At 59.6% G+C, this 12174-nt stretch overlaps 1 protein-coding gene across 3 annotated transcripts; it reads right to left on the bottom strand.

The window, feature by feature from the left end:
- Positions 1–14: 14 nt before the first annotated feature.
- On the bottom strand, positions 15–11622 carry LAMB2 (laminin subunit beta 2). Of its 3 annotated transcripts, XM_016149880.2 has the most exons (33): positions 11540–11622; positions 11368–11453; positions 11078–11250; positions 10856–10991; positions 10701–10774; positions 10106–10294; positions 9951–10014; positions 9514–9716; positions 9304–9424; positions 8787–8975; positions 8393–8572; positions 8161–8273; positions 7815–7894; positions 7593–7725; positions 7235–7393; positions 7030–7157; positions 5211–5343; positions 4831–5023; positions 4608–4751; positions 4173–4404; positions 3914–4077; positions 3608–3832; positions 3299–3516; positions 3091–3187; positions 2629–3001; positions 2349–2533; positions 2034–2275; positions 1606–1954; positions 1070–1277; positions 851–992; positions 591–767; positions 341–500; positions 15–262 (listed from the first exon to the last, which is right to left on the bottom strand). In XM_016149880.2, the coding sequence occupies exons 2-33, from the start codon at positions 11450–11452 to the stop codon at positions 126–128; spliced, it is 5406 nt and encodes a 1801-aa protein (XP_016005366.2). In that variant the 5' UTR covers position 11453; positions 11540–11622; the 3' UTR covers positions 15–125. The 3 variants fall into 3 exon arrangements, with proteins under 3 accessions (XP_016005366.2, XP_016005367.2, XP_036074660.1); XM_016149881.2 differs by lacking the exons at positions 11078–11250; positions 11540–11622; XM_036218767.1 differs by lacking the exons at positions 10701–10774; positions 11078–11250; positions 11540–11622.
- Between the last annotated feature and the right edge of the window lie 552 nt (positions 11623–12174).

Raw genomic sequence — 12174 nt, forward strand, 5'->3', positions numbered from 1 at the left:
CCCAGACAACACAGTAGGGATTCACAGAGGTTTATTGGAGGCTTGCCAGGTTGGGAACTGTGCCATACATAGGCAGTAACTTGTGCGGGGCGGGGTTGGGGACTGGGATGGGCCTCTGGCAGGGGTCACTGGCAGGTGTTGTAGATCTGGACCTGCAAGTTGATGGCTTGAAGCACGCTGCGCATCCGGGCCTCCAGCCCATCCAGCTGGGCCGCTTTGCCCTCCAGCGCTCGCTCGTTCTCCTCATAGGTGCCCTCCAGCTCTAGGAGGGGCAGGTCTCAGTGAAGGGTTCTGTTCCCACAGTCCCACTTCTCTGGTGCCCACCCACCCTGATCCTCACCTTGCAGCCGCTGCAGCTTGTCCTGAGCGGCCTGCAACAAGCCGCGAGCCTCGTCCCGCAGTTGCTCTGCCCGCGATTGCGCAGCCAGCACGCCCTGGGCCTTGCGCTCAGCCAGGGCCTTCACTGTCTGGTACTGGTCGCCCAGTTGGCCCTGCAGCAGCTGGGGATGAAAGGGCAGGGACAGTGTGGTGGTCCCGTGGAGGCCGAGCTTCTACCTTCATCCCCTCTAGTTGGCTCTGCCTCAACCTACCTGCTCAGCCTCCCTGGCACGACCCTGGGCATTGCCTGCTGTTTCTTCAGCACTAGAGGCTGCCAGACTATTTCCTGCTCGTTTCAATTTCAGAGCCTCCAGGAGACCATCCAGTTGCTGAGCCCGCTCACCTGCAGAGCTCAGCGCCTGCTCTGCACCTGTCATCCTCTCCTGCACCTGCCATGAGTGGGCTCAATGTTAAATAAGTTTATAATGTATGTCCATAACCTTGCCCCACTGATGTCCCAAAGAGACCACACCTGGTTCAGGGTCTGCTCTGTGTCTCGTGTATCAACCACTGCCCCCTGGATGGCACCCTGGGCAGCACCCTGTGCCCTCTGGGCCTCCTCCAGTGCCGCCTGTACTGTCTCTGCCTTCTGTTTCTCACCTTCAGCCCGGCTCCTGGGGAAGAGAGGGAATCAGGGCCTGCAAATATCAGGACCAAGTGCCAAGGATGGGGGCCAGGGTTGGGGTCAGACCGTGCCCTCTGTGCATCCTGCAGTAGCTGCTCCGCCCGACGCACATCTCCTACAGTTCGCGCCAGGATTGTGTCCACATCCGCCAGGCTCCGGACCCGCTCTGCAATTGCGCCGGCCAGGTGCTGGATCTGTTCAGGTGATGCTGGGATGGAGAGCTCTAGCACCCGTGTGGCCACCATCTCAATGCTATCAGGATCAGCTCCCTCCTCTAAGGGGACACAGGCAAGAGCTTAGGGGCACATTCTCCAGCATGGGTATGGGGACAGTCTTGAGGTATAGACTCAGGGACTACACATGGGATATGGGTTTGCTAATAGGCATAAGGATGTAACCACAAGGACAGGGACCACATGTGGGGTACATACTCAGGGTCATGACTTGAGGACCACATAAAGCCAAGGGCTTGGAGACCAGACATGAGGTCATAAATACAGGTCCAGTGCAGGACCTAACTCAAGTTTGAACGCAGGGACACACATATGAACACAGACACAGAGGAAAACAACCACATGGCCTGGGCCACACGGGAGGCTCACGGCTCAGGAAGTCTTTCACACTCTGGATGAGTTCCCGCAGTTCCTGATTGGCCTGCTCCACCTGTCCCCTGGAAGCATTAGCTTTGTCCAGGGCTGCCTGGGCCCGCTGCTGTGCCTCGCCTGCCTGCCGCCGGGTCTCTGCCACCTGGCCGAGAAGTCCACCACCTTCTGCCAGTGCCCGCTGCAGCTCTGCCTGTGTGTGCCGAGCCCGACCAAGGGCCAGGTCCGCCATGGCTACTGCCCCACTGCAGCCGAGGCCCCCACAGCGGGGCTGCCCATCCTCATCTCGACAGCCAGCACCCCCGCAAGGGTTCGTAGCACAGGGTGCATCTCCTGGGGCCCCACACACCTGCCAAGCACAGAACAAGTCAAGGCCCTGTGGAAGGAACAGCCACGCCCACATGTCCCACCCCATGCTTGGGCCTCACCAGTTCATTTATGCCTGTCAGGCTCAGGCCGTGGGTACGGGCAGAGAGCTCTCCCAGTGCCCGCTGGTTGGCTGTGTTCTTGCGGTTGAAGTCTTCCCTTTGGGTACCCATCAGCAACTCTGTCCGGTGCCGGGTATCTGCTGAGTTGCTCACAGGGCTGGGCACTGTCAAGGCCGATATGTTGGCACGATGTTCTGCTTCTGCAGACAGGCTGTGGGCATGGCGGATGCTGTCATAGGCACCTAAGTTGGGTAGAGGCAGGCAGTCAGCTGAAGATCATCCCTGGCCAACCTGCTTGGTCGACCAACAACTCACCCAGGAAGTTTGAATGCTTCAGCAGGTCCAGATGCTGGTCAAGTTGCCGCAGTGTGAGATTAAGTGCAAGCCCGTCTCGCTCCAGACTGCTTAGTGCGTGGTTGGCATTGAAGTTCTCATCCTGCACATCTGTCAGCTTTGCCTCCAGCTGGGTCAGGTGCTCAGTGGCCTCCCCGATTTGACGCCTGTGCCAGTGGGGAGGGAAGTGTTTATAGAGGATTCAGCCCTGGTCCACTGGACCTCTGCCACATCCCACCATGTATCTCAGGCCCATCCGCACCGCAGCTCCTCTGTGGCCTCCACGAGCTGTGCAGTGGAGGCAGCCGAAGTGTTGCGGGCACGCACAATCCCCTGCACAGTGCCCAGCTTCTCCTGAATTTGCCAGAAGCTGCTCTCAAAGGCGCCGAGCACACCTGTCTGCTGCAGGTCCTGCACCCTCTGCTCCAGGCGCCGTGTACGGGCAGCCAAGTCCTGCACCACGCGGTCCCAGTCCCCGAAGCACGCGTGGCAGGGGTGGCAGGCAGGAAAGACACCCGAAAAGCCACGAGCACACTGGTCACAGCGCACGCCAGATACACCTGGACGGCAGCTGCAGTGGCCTGTGGAGCGGTGACACTGAGGTGTGTCTATTCCACGAGGGTCACAATCGCAAGCTGCAGGAAAGGATAGACCACAGAGTTAGGGTGCCAGCGGTGCATCCTGGAAAGGCCCCCAACCACCCTGGCCCTGCTGGGTCTCTCACCACGGCACTGCGACCCAGGGTCTCCCCAGTGGAGCTCCTGGCACTCCGAACAGGTTCGCCCCCCGAACCCGGCATGGCAGTGGCACTGCCCTGTGAACTAGAGTGGGAGCAGAGCAGAGGTCAGAGCCTCAATCAGAGGCTAAGCCCTTGAGACTTGAAGCAGACAGCTGGCCCCGCCTACCCAGGTATTCACAGGAGGGCCCCATACCTCATTGCAGGTGGGTCCTCTGGCTCGACTTGGGTGGCAGGCACAAGGCTGGCAGCCATGGCCGCTGGTAAGATTCCAGAAGTTGGGGGCACAGCGGTCACAGGTAGGGCCCTGGACATTGGGGAGGCACGGGCACTGCCCACTGCTTGGATCACAGTTGCACCGGTCATTGGACGGGCACTGCTGGGGATCTGTGCCCAGCAGGTTACAGGTGCAGCCTGTCCCAGCCAAAATGAGCACACTAATCAAGGGGAGCCCAAGCAGCGGAGCCCCACCCCAGGCAGCCCCTCCCATCCCACACACACTCACGGTGACAGCTCTGTCGGGCAGCCTGCCCATGGAAGCCAGGCTTGCAGTGGGCACAGTGTGGGCCCTCTGTGTGGTGTAAGCAGCGTAGGCATTGCCCCGTGCGGGGATCACAGGCATCAGGGTCCGTGGGGTCAATGTTTCCACTGCACTCACACGGCTGGCACCGGCCGCCTGGCCTTGATGGGTCCCCAAAGTGCCCAGGGGCACAAGCTTCGCACCGCAGCCCTGCCCACAGTCAGGGGGAAGGCGTGAGTGCTCAGCCCAGCTGCCCTTCCCTGATCCCACACCTTTACCTTATCCGCTTACCCGTGTAGCCTGCCCTGCAGTGGCACACCATCTGCTGGGAGTACCCATCCCGATGGCAAGAAGTAGCAAAGTGCCGTTGGCTCCCAGGGCCTTCAGGGCAGGGACAGGGCCGGCACTGGCCCCCATATGGAAGCCGCGGGTCCCCATGGAAGCCAGCGATGCACCTGCGTGGAGGGGCAGGAAGAGAGATGTCATCCCTGAGCAGCTTGCCCACCCACCAGCCCACCCACCAGCCCACCCACAGCTACTCCAGGCTCACCTTTCACAGTGCTCACCCCCTGTGTGATCACGGCAGCCCAGACAAGCGCCCGTGTGGGTGTCGCATTCATCTGCATGCCCATTGCAGACACATGGCCGACAGCTAGGGAATCCCCACTGGCCACGCTGGCAGCGGTCGCAGCGAAGCCCAAAGGCACCAGCTCGGCAGGGGCACTGCCCACTGATCCCTTCACATAGGCCGCTGAGTGCCCCCTCGGGGCTGCACTGACAGGCTGGGGGCAAGGCAAAGGCTAAGCCAGGGAGGGGTTTTGAGGAGAATCTGGGTGGGGTCAGAGTGGGAAGGTCAGGGAATGGCAGAGAACTTTAAGTGACCAAGGCTGAGAGTACGGGGTCCAATGCAGAGTTAGAAGGAGGAGAGCCAGAAAGAGGAGGCAGAACAGTCGCAGACCGGAGGCAAGACGGGGCAGGCAAATACCTTGACAACCTGCGGGACCAAAGCCATAGTAGCCCGGGGCACAAAGATCACAGCGGCGCCCAACCACTGCAGGTTTGCACAGGCACTGACCGCCATGGGGGTTGCACTCAGAACTCAGCGAGCCCTGGGGGTCGCACTGACAGGCTGTGGGGAGTGGGTGGAGGGCCAGGTTAGGCCGGGCCCCCACACCTGCGCCCCGCCAACCCACATCACAGACACTCACGCAGGGCACCGTTGTAGAGCAGAGTGGATAGGCTGATGAGGAGGGGGGCACAGGCCTCAGAGGGAAGGGTCTTGCTGGGCATCAGACCCTCCTCGTGGCAGCGGTAGCGTTCAAAGGTGGCACGGCGCTCCAGGGCAGCAGCATCACCCCCACTAAACATCTCCAGCACCAGGACACGGGGCAACAGCACGAGCTGAAGAGGGGAGCAAGGAAGAATGAGGTTCAGACCCGGGGCCATGTGGGTAACGCCAGAGCGCGGCACTTAGCACCGCCCCCGGCCTGCCTCTTCTATCACAGACTCCTCCTATCCAGCCACCACTATAGGTCCCATCCCACAGGCCTTGCCATCTTGATCCATGTGGGGAGAGGGGACTGTTCACCGAGTCGATGAGCAGGCTGGGTCCAGAGTGGGGGGCCTCAGGCTGGGCACTTCCCCCTGTTCTCAACAGCTTCAGATGCAGCTTATAGGAGACACCAGGCTCGAGACAGACAGGTCTGGGAAGTATCATGTACCTGGGGGGAGGTGAGGACAGGCATAGGGTCACCCTGCGCCTCCTCCACCCCACATGTAGCAAACAAACCATCGGCCAGGCCAATGGACACCTGGATAGTCCTAAAAAGAATCTGTACAGAAGATTCCTGCAAACCTGCCTCACTGGAATCACACACCTGTGCAGACCAGTCTCACTGAAAACACTTGATACAATCTTGCGACCCCGTAGCACTTTCCTGGCACAAACACCAACTTCTCTTTTACAGCTGCCTCTTAACACTTCCTCTAACCTCGACCTCCAACCTCCAACCTCTGCTCCTTCTACTCCCCTTCACCAAGACTGCATCGTCACCCCCTCGCTCCCTCTCTCCTAGGTCATTCCTACCAGCCTGCAAACCCATGCTGGGAGGGTTCTTTCATCCCTCCCTGAAAGGAATCTTCCTCAATCCCTTGAGTTTCCCCCTAGCTGCTACCTTGTCTTTGCTTCTCTCGCACAACAAATTCCTAAGATTTTACTGCGGTCACTGCCTCCACTCTCTAGCTTCCCACTCCAGGGGAGGTTTGGCCTGAACATGCCGTGGAGACAGCCTGTGCGAAGGTCACTAATGACCTCCATGAAGCCAAACCCGCTGGCGCCGTCCCTATCCTTATCTGCCTCAGCACTCAGCAGCATGAATTGAGATCCGTACACCCTCCTTCCAGAGACACTTTTCTATTCTCTGGGGTCCGGCCCACACTCCCGATTCCCACCACTGCCCCTGCCCCAAGCTCCTCCTTCTCTGCTGGCCTCTAACACTAGAGTACCCCAAAGCTCGGTTCTGGTCTTCCTTCCTTTCCCTGGTCGTTTCATCTACATCCACCTCTTTAGTAACAAGTTCCAAATTCATATCTGCAACTTGAGCCCTTCCAGTAATTCCAGACATAGAAATCCAGTCACCCATAGGCCTCCTCCCGCATGTCTGAGCATCTCAGCATTCCTCTTCTCCATCTCGGTAAAGAGCCCCATCCCCGCTTTCCACTTTCTCTCCCTCTCTTCCATGTCTAAGCCATCGGCTTTGCCATGAGAACCCTCTGGAACCTTCCTCTTCTTGCCACCTCTACTGCTACACTTGTGTCCAATCAATCACTGTCACTCAGCTAACTCACGAGCCTCCAACATATCTTCCAGCTTTCACTTTGGCCCCCTTGAGTCTATCCTCCGCTCAGCAACTGGAGGGGTCCTTGTTAAATACAAGTCACAGAGGGCAAAATGTCTATAATGAGTACAGTAAGGTTCACGAAACCATTCTCTCTGCTTCTGTGTATGTTTGAATGTTTACATGATAAAAAGTTTAAAAAGGAGTGATGAAAAAAGCTATGAAACCAACGCCGCCCAGTAATCAGACTAGTCACATCCCTGCTCGGAGTGCCCTGATGCCTCCTTCCCCTCCGCGGGCACCCCCTAAAGTGATGCAGGATGGTTTCCTATTAATTCCTGCCTTGGTCTCTGGAACCGAGACCCCTAAGAGAGCAGGCCTTGCTCTGTCCACTTCCTTCCCCTGACCAGTGCCATTCCCAGCAGCACCTGGCAAGCAGCACTCGGAGGAGGCACTTGAAGGAACAGATAAATGAGAGGTGGGGTTTTCCGAGTACCCTTCGGGGAGCTTAGGGCTGACCCACGACCCCCCCCCCCCCCGCATTGTAAGTGCTGCCATTTGTGTCCCCACCTGGTGTCTGGTTGCAGAGTCCCTGAGATGTGGTCATCCTTGGGCAACACATGCCCGCACAGGCTGTGGGCAGACACAGGCCCTGGGCGCTGCACGGTCACTTCTATCTCTGCCCATTGCTCAGGGACCTGGGGGAATGGGATGATGGAAGAGATGCTCCTGCACCCAGAGGTTCGGCTCAGGGTTAGGTGTCACAGGGTCTGACCTGGGGCTCCAAGCGCAGTAGGAGGTCATAGTCCATGGCTCTTGGCACAGAGGCCACCAGGAACTCCAGTTCCTGGCCTTCCCTCAGCCTAACGAAGCCGGGGCCTGTCCAGGATGGAGTTCCCCCAGGGGTCACCAGGCGCTCCACCACATCGAGCACCTGAGAGAAGATGGGGCTGTGGGTGGGGGCCCAGGCAAGGCACTGCCTCTTCTGCCACAGCCTGTCCTCAAACCCCAGCTCTCCAGCTGAGCCCCTGCCTAAGGCCATACGCCTGTCCCTCAAACAAGGTACTGCCCATAATTCCGCCCCTCCAGCCATAGTCCCACCTATTCCCTGCCCCCCAACACCGCCCCTCTACCTGGCCTCGGGTGTCCTCAGCCTCCCATGTTAGGTGGTCAAGGAAGGGCCGGAAGTAGCCAGGCTGCACCTGCTCACAGCGCCGCCCCACCATGTGCTGGCGGCAGCGGCACTGTCCTGTGGCCTCATCGCATCTGGGGAGCACACGGGTACTTCAGAAGGACCCTGTGTCCTGCCCAGGATCTTCCCCCACCCCTCCCAGAGCCCCTTGTAGAGCACTCACTGGGGATCCAAGGCACCACCCACGTCACAGTCACACGGACGGCAGCCGAGCAGGTCATGGCTCAGGCCCCAGTGGCCAGGCTGGGGGTGAAGAGGTTGCTGGGGGCCAGAAACAGACCCCTCCTCCCCGCACCACCCATCAGGGAATCCAACGATGGCTTTCAGCCTCTACCAGCCCTTGGTGAAAACTGGCTCCCATCCTTGGCCTCCCAAACCTGAGGCTTCTCAGGCAGGACTGGACCTTAAACTCTGAGCACCCACCCAGCGGGCCATGGACACCACCCCCCTCCTTGAGCACTGAGGATACGCGCTCTTTGACCCAGAACCCCAGCTCCTTCCAGTCGCACCAGGCAGCGGTTGCAGCCATGTCCAGTCACTAGGCGCTTGCAGAAACAGTTTCCACTGTTAGGGTCACAAGGGGTGCCCCCAGGCACTGTGCCCCGCGCATCACACTGACACCCTGCAGGGGAAGGAGACTCATCAATACCTTGGAGCTGTGGCAGTGCTTGTGTTCAGTGGGGTCAAGAGTAAGAGATCAAGGGTTAAGGTCAGCACGGGAGCTGGGCAGAAAGCACGTACGCTGGCAGCCTACAGGGTCACTGGCACTGAGCCCAAAGTAGCCATCACGGCATAGCTGGCAGCGAGAGCCCACCACGTGCTCTTTGCAGCGACACTGGCCCGAGACCAGCCCCAGTGCAGGATCATCATGAGGATCACAGCGACCTCCATCTTGGGAACCCATGGGGTCACAGTCACAGGCTGAGGGCGAAAAAGAGGTACAGGGTTACCGTATCCCAACGAGCCCAGCACCAGTCCTCTTCCAAGCTCCACGCCCCCCAACCTGGATTCCCAGTTTGCCTCTACCCTATGACCCCACCCCAAATCTCAGCTCAACCTAGACAGCAAGCAGTCTGGCTCCCCAGCTCCTGCTCCAGGCTCAGCCTTCCCTTTGCCAGGCCCATCCCAGCCTCACCACGGCACACGGCGGGGTCCCTCAGGTCCTTGGTTGGGTCACGGTAGAAGAAGGGTCGGCAGAGCTCACAATGGCGCCCAGCTGTGTTGTGCTGACATTCATCACACACGCCTCCACTCACGTTGCCAGATGCCAGGTATATGGCCATGTCGAAGTGGCAGCTGTGGGCGTGCCCATGGCACTCGCACTCTTGGGAGAGGGGAGAGAAGGGCAGGGCAAAGGCCTCTTGAGGGATCATATCCCAAAGGTAGGGGGCCCCAGTGCTACCTTAGGTTCCTGCCACAGGCCAGCATTTTGGGGTGGGGACTCAGGGACTTTAAGGCTTCAGTACCATACGGGGCTCCTACCCAGAGCAGATTGTAGAGGAGGGTTGAGGGAGTCCCCAGGGACATCGAGGCCTGGACGCCCTTTGAACACAGCGTGGTTGTTTGGGGTTCGACCAAGAAGCTGCAGGGCCTACCCGGGACACAGCCAGGACACAGAGTTCCGGGGCCGTGGGGGCCGGGGTCTCACTCACTCTTGCAGGCATGGCTGTGGCCATCCTCGGCTGGATGCCAGGGCAGATCGTGATGGAAATCCTGACACTTCTCACAGTTGAGGCCGCGAGTGTTGTGCTTGCAGATGCAGGCCCCGTGAACCTAGGCAGGTAGGCAGGCATGTGGTCAGCACTGTCCAGCCACGCCTGCCCCTGCCCCCAGCCCTACCCCAGCCGGCTAAAGCCCCTCACCATGCCTTCGGCATGGGCTGGTGCCCCTGGGGCGGGTGCACACTGTGAGGCGTGTCCGTAGCAGAAGCAGTTGCCACGCACAACCAGCTCATAGAGGGCGTAATAGTACTTCTCGCGGATCTCCCGTCGTGGGTCAAGTAGGTTGTCCCCCAGCGTGTGTAGCCGTGTCAAGTTCACCCGTAGGTTGGTGATCTTCAGCAGGTCTAAGCGGGCGTAAAGTACTGAGGACCAGCTGGCCAGGCAGGCTTTTGCTGCCCCATACCCACCCAGGGGCTGCAGCTGCCAAGGTCACCTTGTGAGACCTCCTGTCTACTGCTATATGAGCTAAATTGGACTTGGCACCTGCCCTAGGGAGCACCCAAAATAGCTACTGAGGCCCCAAATAGTCACCCGCCGGACGCTGGAACTACGCCAGGCATAAAGGGTGGAACACTCACTCTGGATCCGTGAGCTGTAGGGGTCTGGGATAGGGATAGCAGGGTCCAGGACACGATAGATGACCTGGAAGGGCATAGAGTCATTAGAGACACGGAACCTTGCCTCAGGCCCATCATCTCCCCTTCCTGCACCAAGCCCAGATCTCAGGCCTCACCTCGCCTTCAGTGGATGGTTCAATCTCTGAGTAGCGGGACTCACAGACTACATCATCCCAATGCCGTGGGGGGGCCAATGGGACTCCTGGGAAGTCAGCCCCACAGTCATAGGAGAAATATCGGTACACATGCCAGGTGCGTCCAAAGTCTGCTGAGCGCTCCACCAGCATGGCGGCAGGGCGAAACGTCTGGGTGGGGAGCATGGCTGATCAGCAAGCACCAGGACCCAAGTCCAGCCCGGGCCCATCAAGAACCCTGCCCAGCTGGGGCCTGCCCTCAAGCAGCTCACGGACAGGTGGGGGTGACCAGAGGAAGCCAAGCAATGATCAGGGAGGGTAGCCACCTCTACTGGGGAGGCTCAGGGGTCATGGGGCCCAGGGAGGCAGTGCCTGACCCAGCCTGGGATTAGCGCAGCATATGCAAAGGCCTGAAGATGGGAGGAAATGGAAGGTGTGGGAGATGAAGGAACCTCCCACGCGCGGTGGAGCACAGCATATGAGCTCAGGGGCGCTGGGCTGAGGAGCTGCGACTCTGTTCAGGGGCAATGGGGAGCTAAGCAGGGGGACTCAAGCAGGCTCCCAGACACGCCGGCACCTTGAAGGTCATAATGAGGTGTGTGAAATGGAACTCAGCCTCCAAGTCCAGCTGGATGGTGACCACAGGGACACCTGGGGCAGGAGTCGGAGGTCAGGGACTTGAGGCTACCGGTGGGCAGCCCTGCTCACCCGGAGCCCCACCCATGGCCTCACCATTCTCTGACTGCCACCAGGCCGTCCGGCGCTGCGGCGCAAAGCTGGTCACTACGTTCTGGATACGGTGGCTGTTCGGGTTGTCTCTGGCAGAGAAGGGGCGCCGGGAGTCGCACAGGAAGCACTTCTTCTCATCCTGGGTTGGGTCAGGGTCACAGTCAAGCCCTTAGCCAGTGCTAGCCCCACACTGGGTCAGCACCCTTCTCTTACCCCCAGCCACACCTGAAGGTGACTGACGATGCAGTAGGGCTGGGGACCATGTAAGCCACAGGTGGATGAGGCGGTCAGTCTGTCAGCACGGCCCACCAGAAGGTCACCAGTGGCAGGGTAGCAGCTTCCCCGAGAACAGCCTGGCATATCCGGGGCCAGAGCCTGGGCCAGGGCAGTGGCCAGCACTGCAAACAGTGGGTCAACTGGTTCTGCTGTGCTCCCACCCAGGAGCCTCAGGGCTGGCTACCCCAGGACCCACCATCACCTCCCAGAAACCCCAGCCCATCATCAGGCCTTCTCACCGCTCAGCAGCAGGCCCACTCGAAGTTCCCAGGGCCCAGGCTGTCCCCGCAGGTCCCTCCCTCGTTCCCCTGCGGCCCACTCCATCCTAGAGAGGAGGGAAATCGGGATGAAAAGGGATGAGAGGTCTGGGGCTCGCACCCACCGGCCCCTCCCTTCAGGTCCCATGCTGACCCTGCCCGTGTGGGTCCTTGGCAGAGTCCCCACTCAGTCCTCTGTCTGTCCGGTGATCCCTCCACTTGCTGGGAGTCTGGCGACTTTGAGCAAAGTTGGAAAAGAACGGCAGAAAGGAAAACATGGAGCGGAACCCAGGCAGGAGCGAAACACTGCGCAGAGGTCCTCCCCCCCCTCCGAAAAAGACCCTCACTCTAGGAACCAGACCAGGCCAGCTCACCTGCACATCTTTATTATGCCTTCGTACCCAGACCTCTGCAGAGCAAGGGGAAGGTAGGGTATTTGGGGCTTTAGACCACGACAGTTAAGGGGTGCACCAAGTGGGGGCCGTGACAAGGAGTCTGATCTTCAAGACTTAAAGTGGCCTATGGAACCTAGTCTTTGTCCCCAGTATTGCGGGTGCTGTGGAAATCACCAGCAACTAAGAGTTCAGTCTCAGGGTTCCCAGCATTAGCGAAGAGTGGGAGGGCGCACACTCGGGTGTCAAGCTCCCTTGTTCAGGGATGTGGGAAGCTTTAGGATTCCAGGCCAGAGAGACAGGACAAGATGGGGGAGAGATCAATAAAGGTCACCCCCTGTCCGAGGCACAGCTCCAGGGGTCTCCGCCTCCTCTAGTCACTACAGCAAGGAGGCAG

The sequence above is a fragment of the Rousettus aegyptiacus genome, unplaced genomic scaffold, assembly GCF_014176215.1.
Source record: "Rousettus aegyptiacus isolate mRouAeg1 unplaced genomic scaffold, mRouAeg1.p scaffold_m13_p_4, whole genome shotgun sequence".
Classification (NCBI taxonomy): Eukaryota; Metazoa; Chordata; class Mammalia; order Chiroptera; family Pteropodidae; genus Rousettus; species Rousettus aegyptiacus.

Coding starts and splice junctions, on each gene's coding strand:
- LAMB2 (XM_016149880.2), bottom strand. CDS start 11,452: ATGGAGTGGGCCGCAGGGGAACGAGGGAGGGACCTGCGGGGACAGCCT. Junction 9,717..9,950: donor CTACAGCTCACGGATCCAGA/GTGAGTGTTCCA, acceptor ACGCCCGCTTAG/ACCTGCTGAAGATCACCAAC. Junction 501..590: donor GTGCCAGGGAGGCTGAGCAG/GTAGGTTGAGGC, acceptor TTTCATCCCCAG/CTGCTGCAGGGCCAACTGGG.